At 39.4% G+C, this 16,721-nt stretch overlaps 1 protein-coding gene across 3 annotated transcripts in view; it reads right to left on the reverse strand.

Moving 5' to 3' along the window:
- The window catches only part of rab40c (RAB40c, member RAS oncogene family), an 87,931-nt gene that overhangs the window by 30,393 nt on the left and 40,817 nt on the right, over positions 1 to 16,721 (reverse strand). For 2 of the 3 annotated variants that reach the window (XM_072559468.1, XM_072559471.1), the window contains exon 2: positions 2,520 to 2,580. The exons of the other annotated variant lie outside the window; for it this stretch is intronic. In XM_072559468.1, coding sequence (XP_072415569.1) covers positions 2,520 to 2,580 — 61 coding nt within the window. The remainder of the gene's footprint in view (positions 1 to 2,519; positions 2,581 to 16,721) is intronic. 3 annotated transcript variants of the gene reach the window in all.

Genomic DNA, 16,721 nt, shown 5'->3' on the forward strand with positions numbered 1-16,721 from the left:
TTTCAACCTATAGATCAATGGCCCCAATTTGGTACATCTAGCTCATGAAAGGTTCTCCAATTGGTTGTAGTTTCAGAGGGAATACCCTAATACCCCAAGTTGTTAAGCTTCTGGATTGGAGGGGGTGGGGTAAGATGATAACTGGCATCCTTTCTTTATTCACCCATCTTGCTCACTGTTTACCCCTCATTGCAATTTTACCAGCTTTTGATTCCCAATTCTAAGCCCTCAGAATTTAAGCATGCCAAGCTTCCTCTTTGGCAGATTTCCCTATACAGGTTGGTGGTGGGTAGGGTTAGTTACCGGAGAAACACTGGAGGGGAACCATCCCCCACCAAAGACACTACTTCTCTTTATCCCTCGGCCAAAGGCTTCTCAAAGCCCTGTTTCCACCCATAGCCTTTACTGCAGGCTATCATGCAAATGACAAGCAGGCTGAGGGAACTGCAGTACCCTGGGAAATCAATCCCAAGGTTCCCACATGGGCAGGTGATAGCCTAGTATATTATGGACTGTTAATCCAGTGATCCAAGTAATGATCTGGGAATCTAGGCTCAAATCCCATCACAGATGAGGAATTTAAATTCAATAAAGACCTGGAAGCGAGGAGTCTGACAATGACTATGAAAGCATTGGCGATTGTTGGAAAAAGCCCATCTGGTTCACTCACTTCCTTCAGAGAAGGGAACTGCTATCCTGACCTGTCTGGACTACATGTGAGTCCAGACCCACAGCAATGTGGTGGATTCTTAACTGCTTTCTTAATTAACTCTTAATTGCCCTCATCCCTTGAAAGAATTTCCTTTTAATATTCATTCTTGGCAAATGCCTAGCATCCACACTATTAGAGAGGTCAAATAAGATGGGCAATATATAACCAGAATGAGGAGAAAGTGAGGACTGCAGATGCTGGAGATCAGAGCTGAAAATGTGTTGCTGGAAAAGCGCAGCAGGTCAGGCAGCATCCAAGGAACAGGAGAATCGATGTTTCAGGCATAAGCCCTTCTTCAGCTCTCCTTGGATGCTGCCTGACCTGCTGAGCTTTTCCAGCAACACATAACCAGAATGAGCATTTGCTAAAACAACTCAACTATGTGGCGGCAATTCAAAGAAACGTTCATATGGAGGCCAGAAGTGGAAGAGCTGGAGTCCTAGCTGCTGACATTAGACCACATCAGAAATGGGAAAGCTACCTGACAGTTTGCTCCCTCCCCCCCCCCTAAGATTAAGTAATTCAAATTTAGTCTGTGATCAGGGACAGGAATCTGTGACTGCTAGGCAGTATGGGGACTCTGGATGCAGTGTGCAACTGACCCCTTGACCCTTCCAAATGTCCAAGAGTTGCAATGTTCTTGCAAGCTGTGTGCATGAGAGGGGGAAACTGCATGGAGAATGACTGAACTAAAAACAGACCAATTGGGGAGAAAACAGGAACACAGTACTGGCAGGGGACAATATAATTAGTGGCGGGTGGGTGGGAGGAGACGAACACACAGATTGGAGATTGGATAAAAAAAATAAAGTGGGACATGCAAAGATGTAGTAAATGAACATTAAAAACACCAAACAGGGTTGGAGGGGGAGAAATGCAAAATAAAGACTAAATTATTGGTTCTTTGCTTAAGTTCATGTAGCATTTTTGTCACAAAATTAAATGATTTAACACCACAAATAAACGTTAATGGGTGTAATCTTTATAGCCATTATGGAATCATGGTTACAAAGGATTAAAGCTGGGAAATAAATATTCAAGGGTCTGTGAAAGGACAGATAGAAAAAAAATAGTTTTGATAGCACAAGTATGATAAGCAATTATCCTGCATTGGATGATGTGGAATCCATACAGCCAGTGGTAAGAAATTACAAGGGAAAGATGACACTGGAATAAGTATTTGCAGAATACCTATCTAACAATACTGTCGGACAGAACAATCGGGAGATAATGAGAGCATATTTTAAAAGTTGCATATTAATCATGAGTGACCTTAATCTTTTTGGGAAAAATCAAAACAGAGGTAACCAAAGGAAGACTTGATAAGTAGTATTTGGGACAGCTCCTTAGAACAAAAAGCTGTGGATCAAACCAGGGATCAGACAGTTTTAGATCTGAATGTATACTGAGGCAGGTTTAATTCATGCCCTCAGAGTAAAAGATCTGAGGTGACAGTGACCACAACATGGTACAATGTAGCGTTCAATTTGGAGTGTTAACAGCTTGGGTTGGAAACAACTGTACTAAGCTTGAAAAAAAGACTGGCTGGTGTGGACTGGGAGAGGTACTTAGCAGAAAATATGGATTACAAATAATGATAGACATATTGGAAAATAGTTTAGGACTCAAAATACATAACCTTGTGAGGAAGGCGAACTTTAGGAAGGGATAAATTAATCAAGCAATGAATATGTGGCCAATACTTGTTGTAAGACAGTAGATAGATTGAGCAACCTTTCATCAACATTCTGGAAGTACAGCCATAATAAATAATATCAAAATACAAAAACAAAATATTTAATTTTACCAGAGCTCTAGCTTTACACGCCTGCCATCCAGCAGGATTGTAGTGGTCTTGTAGTCAATTCCTGCAAAAGAAAAAACAAACAATTGTCCCTTGCGTGTTATTTGACTTCAGCACTGCAATTCAATGTGAAGAAATTGCACAAACAAAATATTTTTCAAAAATCTGAAAATGTTTTGAATTTTGGTCAGGCCAGTTAACTATGCCATCCCTATCAGAAGGTTAAAATAAGTCAGGGTTAAAGCAACATTGCCTCCAACTTCTCATTCTGTTGGGACCTTGGAGGTTCACACGCACCATCAACTTCCAGAAGCTAAAGTCATGCTTATTTACTGTTTCTCTCCATGGATGCTGTCAGACCAGAGTTTCTTTAGCATTTCCTGTTTTTATTTCAGATTTCTAGCACTCACAGTATTTTGCTTTTATTAATGCAAATATTTTTCCTAGTTTCTGAAAGTAAGTTACTTCATTGAAGGATTCCCCTTTATAATCGTATAATTCATGCAAGCATGCAGACCAGGAAAACCTGCTTGGACTGGTTGAACCAGGAGTACTGCAAAAACAATAGCTAGTCCAGGCAGCTTCTCAAGTTTTAGTTTAGTTTAATTCATTGGAGCTCTGAAGTAAATTGCACTGTAGATAAAAGAGAAACCAGAGGTTATATCGCATATAGATTTCCAGAGACATCTGATAAGGTGTCATGGCAAAGGTTATAGCAAAGTAAAAGTTTGTGATATAACAGATAACATTGGCATGCAAACACAGCAGAAATGAGGAATAATAGCATGTGTGAACCCTTAGAACAGTAGGAGTATACTTAAAAGGGAAATCAGGAGGGCAAGAAAATGGTAACATGGGATAGCTTTGGCAAATGGGTTAAGGAGAATCCAAAGGATTGTTATAAATACATTAAGGACGAAAGGGTAACTAGGGAGAGAATAGGACCCTTCAAAAGAACAGCAAGTCAGCCTAATGTGTGGAACTACAGGAGATAGGGGAAAATACTAAACAAATATTTTGCATCAGTGTTTACTGTAGGGAAAGACATGGAAGATACAGAATGTGGGGAAATAGACGGTGACACCTTGAAAAATATCTATATTACACACAAGGAAGTGCTGGATGCCTTAAAACACAGAAAGGTGGATGAATCCCCAGATCCTGATCAGGTTTACCCTAGAACTCTGTGGGAAGCTAAGGAAGCGATTGCTGGACCCTTAAGCAGAGAAGTTTGGATCACTGATAGTCACGGGCGAGGGGCCGGAAGACTGGAGGTTGGCTAACTGGTGCCATTATTTAACAACGACAGTAAGGAAAAGTCAGGGAGTCTGACATCGGTGGTGGGCAAGATGTTGGAGTGAATCCTGAAGGACAGATTTACATTATTTGGATAGGCAGGGACTGATTAGGGATAGTCAACATTGCTTTGTGTGTACAAGATCATGTCTCACTAACTTGATTGAGTTTTTTGAAGTAGTAACAAAGAGGATTGATGAGGGTAGAGTGGTGGATGTGACCTTCGGTAAGGTGTTTGCCAAGGTTCCTCTTGGTAGACTGGTCAGTAAGGTTACATCACATGAAATACAGGGAGAACTAGCCATTTGGATCCAGAACTGGCTCGGAGGTAGAAGTCAGAGGGTGGTGGTGGTTTGTTTTTCAGACTGGAAGCCTGTGACCAGTGCTGTGCCACAAGGATTGGTGCAGAGTCCACTGTGTTCCGTCATTTTATATAAATGGTTTGGATGTGAACATAGTTCACGAGCAGCTCACAGATGACACCAAAATTGTAGGTGTCTAGTTGACAGCAAAAAATGTTACCTCAGAGTATAACAGCATCTTGATCAAATGGGCCACGGAGTGGCAGATGGAGTTAATTTAAATAAATGTGAGGTGCTACATTTGGAAAGGCAAATCAGGCCATGACTTAGATACTCAATGGTAAGGTCCTGAGAGTATTGCTGAACAAAAGAGACCTTGGAGTGCAGGTTCATAGTTCTTTGAAAGTAAAGTCACAGGTAGATAGAATAGCAAAGGCGGCGTTTGGCATGCTTTCTTTTATTGGTCAGAACACTGAGTCTAGAAGTTGGGAGGTCATGTTGTACAGGACATTAGTTAAGCCACTTTTGCAATACTGTGGACAATTCTGGTCTCCCCCCGATAAGAAGGAAGGTGTGAAACTTGAAACGGTTCAAAGATTTACAAGGATGTTGCCAGGATTGGAGAATTTGAGCTATAGGGAGAGACGGAACAGGCTGGGGCTGTTTTCCCTGGAGCGTCAGAGGCTGAGGGGTGACCTTATAGAGGTTTATAAAATCATTAGGGGCAATTACACCATTTAAAAAGGAATCTGGATGGGTATATGAATAGGAAGAGTTGAGAGGGATGTGGACTATTTGCTGGCAAATGGGACTAGATTAACTTAGGATATCTGGTCAGCATGGACAAGTTGGACCCAAGGGTCTGTTTCCGTGTTATGACTATGACTGAGGTGACTTGATCATGTGGATGTTGAAAGGAATTTCTTCTTGTGGGAAAATATAGAACTAGGGCTCATGGTTTAAAAATAAGGGGTGCCTGTTTGAAGCAGAGACGAGGAGGCTTTCTTTCCTCTCAAGAGTTGTATCTTTGGAATTTTATTCCTTAAAAACAAAGGTAGCAGATGCACAATCTTTAAATATTTTTAAAAAGGTAAAGATAGACAGATTCTTGATTACCAAGGAGATGAACGATTACTATGGATATGCAGAAATGTAGAATTGAGGTTAAAATCAGACCAACCATGATCTAAGACTTGAAAGACCAAGTAGCCTACCCCTGTTCCTCATATGTATGTTCAAAACAAGTATGTAACCTCTCATGAAGCACAATTCTTTCAACGTGACAGTTAACAAAAGACCCAGAATATTCCAACAAGTTAGAGTTAAGTGTGCAGTTACTAGAGTGTAAACAAAATTCTACAACTTATAGCAAGAAGTGCCCCAAATTGCTGGATAATTTGCATTCCTCTTCAGTTAACCTCAAAATAACTGGCAGGCAATGCCAATTTTCCCTTGATGGTCAAAGAAATTGACAGTTATTCATACTTCTATGACCTTTGAATTGAAATCGACGGGCAATTAAGTTGCGTGAAGGATAATTATAATCAATTTACAAATTAAACTGATGGTTGGCAGACAAGTATAAATATGGGAGAATGTAAACTTCACTTTGCAGGATGAATAATAAGTCAATATATTATTTTAAAGGAGATTACAGAACTCTAATTCAGCTACTGTGCAAGTACAGCAAGTGATTCAGCAAATGGAAAAAAAGTAGAGGTTTTATGACTGTGCATGACACTGTTACAGTCCAACCCGTTGGACTATAACGGGGTGTCATGCGATTTTCAACTTCATCTGGAGATGACAATCTGGTTGACTTCATACTTGTTCAACCAGATGCATACAGCTGTGCATCTCAGCCAGTTATTACAAGTCAGATAGCATCAACCGGCAACATGTTGTGCACTGAATAGAAATCAGACAAAAACGCAGGTGGTGGTGAAAACTTTGAAACAATCTAGTCTGGTACACTGCAAATGAATATGCAGCAACAATTTATCAACAGCACCAAAACAAGAAAACTCAGGTATGGAAAATCATTCCAAAATAAGAATATACAACTAGAATGGGGGTTGAAATAGGCAGCATCTGCAATTGGCAATTTGAACTGCAGGCAGAAGGCTGTCCTACGCATAGGTAGGTGTGTGCATACTGTGCCTTAAGCAAAACTGTTTAAACTATTTACTTGCACATGATTGAATGCTAAACTGCTGATTTCTTAACCATTGTAATTGTTGAATTAATTAAGGATATAAGACAAGACTATTAGCCCTGCTGTTCACCAACATCCCAGATAACCTCACCGCAATCAACACTCACTTCCAGAAATGGAACAGCACAAATATTACTTTCCTTAACCACAAAGTACTTGATCAACACAAGTCACTTGCCTACACCCATATAAGTAAAAAAAAACTTAGTATTAAAAAAAAAGGAGAAAAGCAGACATTTTGCTCATTGTTCTTAAATATAGTGCTATATTTAAGAAGTTAACATACATGTTTGAGCTTCAGATCAAGGTGCAAAAATATATTCTGAAGTTATTTTTACATAGAATATCGTCTCCCTCCTGTAGGGAGGATGTTGTGAAATTTGAAAAAAGTTCAGAAAAGATTTGAGAATGTTGCCAGGTTGGAGGGTTTGAGCTTCAGGGAGGAGCTGAATAGGGTGGGGCTATTTTCCCTAGAGCATCAGAGACTGAGGGGTGACATTGAGGGTTATAAAATTATGAGGGGCATAGATAGGGTAAGTAGACAAGGTCTTTTCCCTGGATTGCAAGGGGAGGGGGGGGGGGGGGGGGGGGGGGAGTCCAATACTAGAGGGCATAGGTTAGGATGAGAGGGGAAGTTTTAAAAGGGACCCAATGGGCAACTTTTTCACATAGATGGTGGTGCATGTATGGAATGAGCTGCCAGAGAAAATGGTGGAGACTGGTACTAATACAACATTTAAAAAGCATGCGGATAGGTACCTGAATAGGAAAGGCATACATGAATAGGAAAGGTTTGGAGGGATATTGGCCAAATGGGACTAAATTGGGTTAGGATATCTGGCCGACATGGACAAATTGAACCGAAGAGTCTGTTTCCATGCTGTATATCTCTATGATTCTTTAACCTGTTCACAGAGTGTCTGAGACACATTGTGGGTGGGATGTGAAGTGGCTCAGGGATCATGACTACTGTAACGTAACACAAAACACATACACACTGAAAATTCCCTTAACTAAAAATAATGAACAACATCTGATTTGTCTGCAAATTAATGTAGAAAACCTTTAGTGTCAAAAAGGATAGACTCATGCCCATTACATTACCATGTTACACAATTTTCAAATCGGTGATAAAATATACCAAGAAACGTCAACATGCTTTTACTGCACACATTCTTTGATACATGTGCCTAATTTTGTTTTAATGATTGTCTGATATCTAAAAAGATTATTTTACTACGGTGCAAGCCACTGACCTCTAACAGAAGCATTGTTTTTGCTCTACCTCAAATAAAGAGAAAAAAAGTGAAACTTATGCTTCGCTAATTATGAAAGATCTAGAGTGGAGATGAAAATCATTTCCCCTTGCTAAAATGAGCCAGCTGAGAGCTTCTTTGTCCTTTACAACAACCACAATGCAGAAGGTCAGTTCTAGGCACTAATTACATTATTGATCCTAAGGAGGACACTGGATACTTGCAATTCTACTTTGTTCGACACAGAAATGGCTTCAATGCTATCAATTCAGAATTCACTGTGCACCTAAAATGGAGAACCAAAAGAAGCTCTGTTGTATAAATGAGTTTAGACTGGAAATGTGAAAAGGCCAACAGGTAATAGCAAACGGGGTTTAGAATGAGCTTGACTTGACAATCAAAAAAAGGTCACTCTATATTAATGTATCATTCATTTATCTGCATTGTCTGCTATGTGAGATGGCCAAGTGGATTTGTAACATTTTCTGTTGGCACTAACAACTGAAAATATCCAATAGGTTTCAGCTTTAGCTTATTGGAAAATAGTTTGCATTGTGTAGGTCAAATATTGAAGCCAAAAACTATTTGGCAGTAACAGTAAACATAGTTCAAATGCAGACTGTTGACAACAATTCTCAAAAATCAGAACAACTGAAATGTTTCCAGCTGTTTCTTATAAAGGACACTTCAGGATTATAGCATTTGCTTATTTTTGAGATGCGCCTGTAGCTATCTTTTGCATCCTGTTACGCATGCTAGGATCAATAAAAGCACTGCATTCATAAACCAAAAAGCTTTATCACGAGGAAGTTGCTTTCTTCACAAATGCATGATGATCTGTTTTTAAGCAGAGTTACTAATGGCACCATATCCTCAGAAAAAGCAAAAAGTCTATACAGCGACGAGAAATCCTGAACAGCCATATTCCCTGGAGTGTGCTACTCTTTGTACAATTTTGCTCTACTTATTGAAAAAGGTCTTTTAAGCTCATATTCTGTCCATAGTTAACTTAGTATAGAATTGCAGGCTAACTTTCACCAATGACAGCAGTGATTCACCTAAAAGCTGTAGTTAATTATATTACAAAATCAATTTTACTGAAACAAATCAGATTTTACTATTTTCATAACACTTTGTACCTCACCTGGCATCATGAGTTCAACGTAAATTGAAAGAGAGCAGAATTAGATCTCTGACAATTAAATTTCTCCAGTTGAACATTACAGAAAACTTCTCTATTTTATTGTAAATGTATAAAAAAACTGGTTGATGAAAATAAATGGATGATTACTCATCATTCACCACATCAAAGCCTGAAGTGGACTTTATTGTTTGACCTAATTTGTGGATTTAAAAAAAAAATAGCATTATTCACATTGTTAAAATTTATTAAAACACAGCTTATCGGGGGGGGTAGGGGGGGCAGTGGGGGAGACATTTTGAAAAATTAAAAAAGAATATATTATCTAAAAAAGGATTTTGTTTGTGATTATTGACTCACTAGTAAAGCCTGGTACTTCTTTTTGCAACCTACAAACATCAGGCAATTGCAGTGAGATCAAGCAAAATAAATTTGAACTTCAGGGATTTAATGATTTGATTACTGGCCCTTTAGCCTCTTTTTCCATTTCAAAAAGTGGATCATTAAAAAAAAACCTGTCTCCACTGCGACATTCCAGAAGTATGCAGGGAATAATCTTGAATTATTAATCCTTTGAATTATTCAATACCATAGGGAGAATGCAATTTAGAACAAAGCAATGCATCGTATACTTACAATTCCATCTACTGTAAGCAATTTAAAAGTTGGTTTACACACAAATTCATCTGGACCAATACTGCACAATGTACATAGAATTAACAAACAGTTACTTGTTGCATTAAAACACTGGATTCAATTAACTTCCTTTCCTAAATCCTCCTCCAAAAAGTTCATAATTCTATCAGATTGTATGTTCAAGAAGCCTCTCTAACAGTACACAGTCTTCTGTTTAGCTTTCAGGAGTAGCTTACAAACAAATTTCATAAGATACTCTCAAATTTTCCTTATTTACATTGAGCTCAGCGTTTTAGCTATCAGCTGCTGTTTTCAAGTTCAAGAAAGCCTACATCAGTCAAGTAACTCAAACATGGAGCTCTCAGCACATTAGATGGCATAATAACTGTATCCCTGCACTTAACTCTTGACCAAACAACAGAAATTATACGTTTGGCAAGCAGCTGGATTTTAACCTCATTTGTTTCTCAAATATACAAACACTGGCTAACAGAACTCTACTAGTTGACTGGCTCCAAATCAGGCAAACAATAACAGGTGTAATTTGATATTCTTTTCCAAGTTTGAATTCAATTTTCATGGATAGAATATTGAACTTTTGATTTGTAAAAAAAGCTTGGGGTATTGTTCCTTGCAAAAAATCTTCACGTCAAACAACTACTATTTATCAAAAGGTGGGAGGAAATTCAAATAGAACATAAACACTAGTATGACTTGTTGGGCTGAACAGCCTATTTCTATGCTGTTAGAATGTAAACTAAAATACTACACTAAGCTAATTCCCCCACTCTCTTCTCTGACCTATCACCTCCATCCCCACTCCCATTCACCTATTGTACTCTATGCTACTTTCTCCCCACCCCTACCTCATTTATCTTTCCACTGTAGGCACCTTGCCTCTATTCCTGATGAAGGACTTTTGCCCGAAACATCGATTTTCCTGCTCCTCGGATGCTGCCTGACCGGTTGTGCTTTATCCAGCACCACTCTAATCTAGACTAATTCCATGCCAATGCCAGCCTCACCATTCAAGAAAATATACTCACTTATTTAGACCATGTTCTGATATATAGTCTGTATATATTTCTGAAAACCAAGCTTTATCCACATACATTTATCCACAAATTTAAATATTTTCCTCACTTTGGGAAAACTCCAGGATATCAAATAGCTATCAGGTAAAGAATCTTCACAGACCAGTACCTACAACAGCAATGGAAGTCATTATTGTTTGAAGTGAAGTGATCAACAATGCACTAACTTCAATTTCCCATTGCATAAACTAGTAAAACCAATGAAAAGGCAGAGTAAAAAGAAAAATTCAAAAAAATAATTATTGTATTATAGTGCTGTTAAAAACAAAACACAAATTATGATAGGCTACAATTTTAAAATACAAGCATCCTGATTTCAACAAAATTAATAATTTATTCCACTTCCTCCAGTGTGACTACAGCAAAACCAATTAGTTTCTTTCTTTAAATCCTAAATATCTGTGCCAAACAATTTAGGAAGAATCAACCAAGATTGAGCTCTTAAAATAGCCTAGAAAGAATCCAGTACTTACAGTCTACCCACAAGTGCCTCAAGATGGTGATGAGTTACTTGCATCTCTGAGTACTGAAACCATGTCAAAATATGAACTAAGTAGATCAAGAAACAAGGAGAAATTCATGCAAGCAAACAGGGCATGGAGGAGGAGAGGAAAAACAAACTGAAGAGTAATTCGGTTTAAACAAAAATCAGTGAAATTTTTCAGAGATCAAACACAGAAAAACTTCATTTTTTCAAATGCTATTTGTGCCACCTCCAATTCAACATACACTAGTAGAATCTTCTTCCCATTACTGCAAACAGACCAATCTTTGTGATAATAGTCTACACTTCCAACAGTTCTCGTTTAGCAAACATCTTTCCATGCAAGTTCAAACAATGCTACATCTGCCCATTCATCTTCCTCCTTTTTAACATTTAGGGCTCCAAATACATCTTCCACACAGAAAAACAACTTACTTCTAACTTAGCACAGTGCATTTGCTACTCATCATATGGTCTTCTCCAAATTGTGGAGACCAAACACGTTTATTTATTCAAATTACTGTTCAACTCAATTCTCAATCCCAATTTAACCTTCTGTCCTGTCTACTATACTGAACTAATTAAACTCACATTTGAAGAACAGTATATCATCTTTCTATTAGGCACTTTATTGCCTTAACATCAAGTTTAAGGACTTAAGACCTTACCCAGAGCTCCCTTTATCTCAGACATGTTTTTGCACTGAAGGATAGCTATACCAGATTTACTGGAATTTGAAGAAAGGTGGGTAGATCACTCCAGCCAAATCCCCTCTGCCACATTCTTGGTCAGGCCAAAATTCACAAGATTTGCAAAGCTTCCCCTTCTGATGTTTAATTGTGACCACTTCAGGCTCCTGCCACCACCTTTTGCTTTTTGTGTGTGTCATTATTAACTTCATTTTACTTTACATCAGTATCCCTTTTAGGCACAGATCTGCCTTTTTCTTTGGCTGTTAACTACAAACATCTTCTAAAATGAATGAAGAACAATAACTGGCACAGGTGCTAAATGGACAGACTTCAAACAGATCTAGCAGTTCAAGAGTGGGCATCATTGATGCACTATGGGCCATCAACAGCTGCAAAATTGTACTCCAGCACATTATGCAACCTCATTGCCTGGCATGGTGGGTCAAGCTACAGCATGTGAACTGCAGCAGATCACTACCATCTTCTCAAGGTCAACTAGGGACAGGCAATAAATGCTGGTCCAGCCAGTGACACCCACATCCGACAAGTGGTTAAAAAGAATTCAACCTAACTTCCATTTGATAATTATTAATAGATCACCAACATATTCCACATGGCTAAAATCAAAAGCAGTGGTAAATCTGCTCTTAATGGAAGGAGGATTATTCCATCTGCTGTAAGGTGGTCAAGGTCCATAAAGGAATGAAGGAAATCTTGAAACATTATATTGCACTGCACTTTGTCCTCGCCAGGATGAAAGTCAAATTAACCAAAAAGGACTTTTCTTACATTGTACACAAATTTCTACAGTTACTCATACCACGTGACACAAATCAGCTGCATTCTGACAGAATATGGATTACTCTTGCCTTCTCAACAGTCACCTACCGTTCATTACTATCACACTCATTTGTCAAATGTCAACTACAGGCAGCATAGGTCAAAATGTACATATATTCTCACCTATCAAAAAAGATCATTCTGGTTTCACAGATGTGGAGTCAGTTTCTGTATGGTGGTTAATAATGACCAAGCTCTTATAAAAGAGCAACTGCACAATCTTGAAAATTTGGAGAACTTTGTTTAATAACGTACACCAACAAACAAGCCCAGTTAAGACTGAAAATGCTTCACAAAAGAGCTATAAAAAAACTGAATATTTCAATATTGTCATATGGCCACATAAATGCTCCAGCTGCATAAATAATCAGCTTTGCTTTCTTCTCCTTGCAAACCTGTATTTAACTTATATCTAGATGATCACAAACTTATAACCAAATTGTTAACAGAAACATTTTAGGAGAGTGCCACAAGTATCAACATCCAGATGTTTTTGAATCAACTTGGAATTAAAAATAAAACAATTTCAATTTTAGCAGATAAAATTTGACAGAAGTAGAACAGAAAATAGCACAAGCAAATGGTGAGTTTAGCAGCACACTGGTGTATTTAAGATTTCAACAGGATCTGGACCAGATAGGCCAATGGGCTGAGAAGTGGCAAATGAAGTTTAATTTAGATAAAAGTGAGGTGCTGCATTTTGGGAAAGCAAATCTTAGCAGGACTTATACACTTAATGGTAAGGTCCTAGGGAGCGTTGCTGAACAAAGAGACCTTGGAGTGCAGGTTCATAGCTCCTTGAAAGTGGAGTCGCAGGTAGATAAGATAGTGAAGGCGGCATCTGGTATGCTTTCCTTTATTGGTCAGAGTATTGAGTACAGGAGTTGGGAGGTCATGTTGTGGCTGTACAGGACATTGATCAGGCCACCGTTGGAATATTGTGTGCAATTCTGGTCTCCTTCCTATCAAAGATGTTGTGAAACTTGAAAGGGTTCTGAAAAGATTTACAAGGATGTTGCCAGGGTTGGAGGATCTGAGCTACATGGAGAGGCTAAACAGGCTGGGGCTGTTTTCCCTGGAGCATCGGAGGCTAAGGGGTGACCTAATAGAGGTTTACAAAATTATGAGGGGCATGGATAGGATAAATAGACAAAGTCTTTTCCCTGGGATCAGGGAGGCCAGAACTAGACAGCATAGGTTGAGGGTGAGAGGGGAAAAATATAAAAGAGACCTAAGGGGCAACTTTTTCACGCAGAGGGTGGTAAGTGTATGGAATGAACTGCCAGAGGGTGTGGTGAAGGCTGGTACAATTGCAACATTTAAGAGGCATTTGGATGGGTATAGGAATAGGAAGGGTTTGAGGGAGATGGGCCAGGTGCTGGCAGGTGGGACTAGATTGGGTTGGGATATCTGGTCAGCATGGACGGGTTGGACCGAAGGGTCTGTTTCCATGCTGTACACCTCTATGACTTGATCATATTTTGCATTTGTCATTGAATCAATTATATAGTAAGTTTTTGTAGTTTTATTTAAAAAAAGGATACCATAAAATAGATATACGCACCAGGAGATTAAGAATCTGGATCAGCTAATATAGTGCTTTAGGCATCTGGAGTAGGTCAAAACAGGTAAAATCAACAGTTCACATCATACCCCATGCAACTTTATTTTAGTAGAAGAATTGCTAGTGTGGAAACAATGAATCCACAGACACTCTGAAGAGCACCCCACCCAGACTCTTCCTCTCTCCCCAAACCCTGTAGCCCTACATTTCCCATGGCCAATCTACTTAACTTAGACATCCCTGGATACTATGGGCAAGACTGGCCATTTCCCATGCAATCCACCTAACCTGTACATCTTTGGACTGTGGGGTGAAACTGGAACACCTGGAGGAGACATGGGGAGAATGTCTGTGTGTAGAGTTTGCACACAGTCGCCCAAGGCTGGAATCAAACCTGGGTCTCTGGTGCTGTGAGGCACGTACTAACCACTGAAGCCACACCTGCCCATTCTGCGAACATATTTCTACATTTTCTATTGGCCTAAATGAGAAAAGAACTAGTAAGGGATAAAACAGGTGGTAGCTATCCAATTGTTTGCTTCCCATCTTTACTACAGACATATTTCACAACTTCAGTCAGTACTTGTTGGCACCATTAATACTGGCAGTATTCACAGCTTGCTCTCTTCAAGTAACTGATTTTTAAATTCCACAATCATGGAATGATGTCATTTGGTCTAATATGCCACATTGTGGTGACTGAATAGTTTATGCAGTACTTAGAACTTCTACACCTACAATTTACAAGACCACAAGCTAAAAACTGAAAACTTTTGACAGAATTTGCTTTCAAGATGCCAGTCTGCTGCTCATTTTAGTAATTAGACAAAGTGCTAAGTAGCATTTAGTTCATTGTCCACATTACTTTGAGAATTGGTTAAAAAAAGCGTTTCTACATCTGAGAGAGGCCAAAATGGTCTTTTTGGATAGGCGAAAATCTATTTGTATTTTGACCTATGCTGCTGTAGCGCATAGGCGGCACTTTCAGATTTACAAATGCCCAAATCTGTACAAAGTCTAACAAACTAAGTTTAGCTAGCTCAGTAATGTGACCACAAAAGCTGTTTCACCCAACTGAAACGGATTTTTCCAAACAAACTGAAAACAGACTGGTATTAGATTTTCAAAACCTATCCTCAATTTCACAGCACCTTCCCAATTTCACCAAAATAAAAACAAGTTTGAAAGTCATTCTTAGATACTTAGGCATTAACAATCCTCCTCCCGCCCACACCCCCCCCCCCCCCCCACCCATCCCTAAAGTAATATGCTCCATGAAAATTATAACAAGTATGCTCTCCTAACAAAAACATGCTGCATATTAATGAGAATCAGTTTGGCATAAAACCATGAAAATCCCCAATTCTATTAATTTTGAAACCTGGTTTGGGCAAAAATTTCAAACAAGAATGGCAAGCTGAGAAGACTTGTAATGCATTTGGGAACAATAGCTTTATAAAAAAAGAGGCAGAGAACTCGGAGATTTTACCTAAAGCTTTACAGATCACTTATTAGGCATTAACTCAAAGCATTTCAGGAGACAGTCACACCCTTAGACTAATTAACTTGAATTGTATGTGGAGAGTGTGTTGCTGGGAAAGCACAGCAGGTCAGGCAGCAGAGGAGCAAGAGAATCGATGTGTCGGGCAAAAGCCCTTCATCGGGAATGAAGCTGGGAGCCTCAGGGGTGGAAACAAGCGATGGACAGGTCATGCGGAGTATGCAACTGGAATGCCGATGATGTGGAGGACGAGGACGAGGAATTAGGAAACTGGTGAAATCGTCCGCCTCAGAACCCTTCAACTCCAGGGCATCAATGTGAACTTCACCAGTTTCCTCATTTCCCTACCCCCCACCTTACCCCAGTTCCAACCTTCCAGGTCAGCACCGCCCTCATGACTTGTCCCACCTGTCTATCTTCGCCCTCCTCTTCAACCTATCTCCACACACCTACTGCACTCTCCGCTACCTTGTCCCCAGCCTCACCCTCCTGCCATTTATCTCTCCACCCCCAGCCTCATTCCTGATGAAGGGCTCTGGCTCAAAATGTCAGAGAAGAGAAAGGTCACTGTAATTGGGAATAGCATAGTTAGGGGCATAGAGACTGTTCTCAGTGACCTGGATCGAGAGTTTTGAAGGTTGTGTTGCCTATCTGGTGCTTGGGTTCAGGATCTCTCACCTGGGCTGCACAGGAACCTGCAGTGAGAGGGTAAAGATCCAGTGGTCGTTTTCCGCATAGGTACCAATGACACAGATAAAACTAGGGCAGAGGTTCTGTTAAGAAGTATGAACAACTAGGAACTAAATTAAAAAATAGAACCAAAAAAAGGTAATCTTAGATTACTACCTGAGCCACAAGCTAATTGGCAAAGAGCCAATAAGATTAAGACACGCATTTACCTGCTTAAAAATTGGCGTGGGAGAAATGGGTTTGATTTCATGGAACACTGGATGAAGACCACCCTATTAGAACAGGTCCCTTCTTCCCAGTACTGGTGCCTTAGTCCTAGCAAAGCACATAACTAAAGTTGAAGATAGGACTTTAACATAAATGGGGGTGGGCGAAAGGGTTCAGCTATAGGGGAGATCAGAAAACCCAATTAGAAAAAAAACAGGAGGTAAGAATGCAGGTTGGTGATGTAGTAGATGGTTACCAGAAAATAAAAAGGTGAGGGACAGAACAGA

Source organism: Chiloscyllium punctatum, chromosome 40, assembly GCF_047496795.1.
Source record: "Chiloscyllium punctatum isolate Juve2018m chromosome 40, sChiPun1.3, whole genome shotgun sequence".
NCBI classification, from domain to species: Eukaryota; Metazoa; Chordata; class Chondrichthyes; order Orectolobiformes; family Hemiscylliidae; genus Chiloscyllium; species Chiloscyllium punctatum.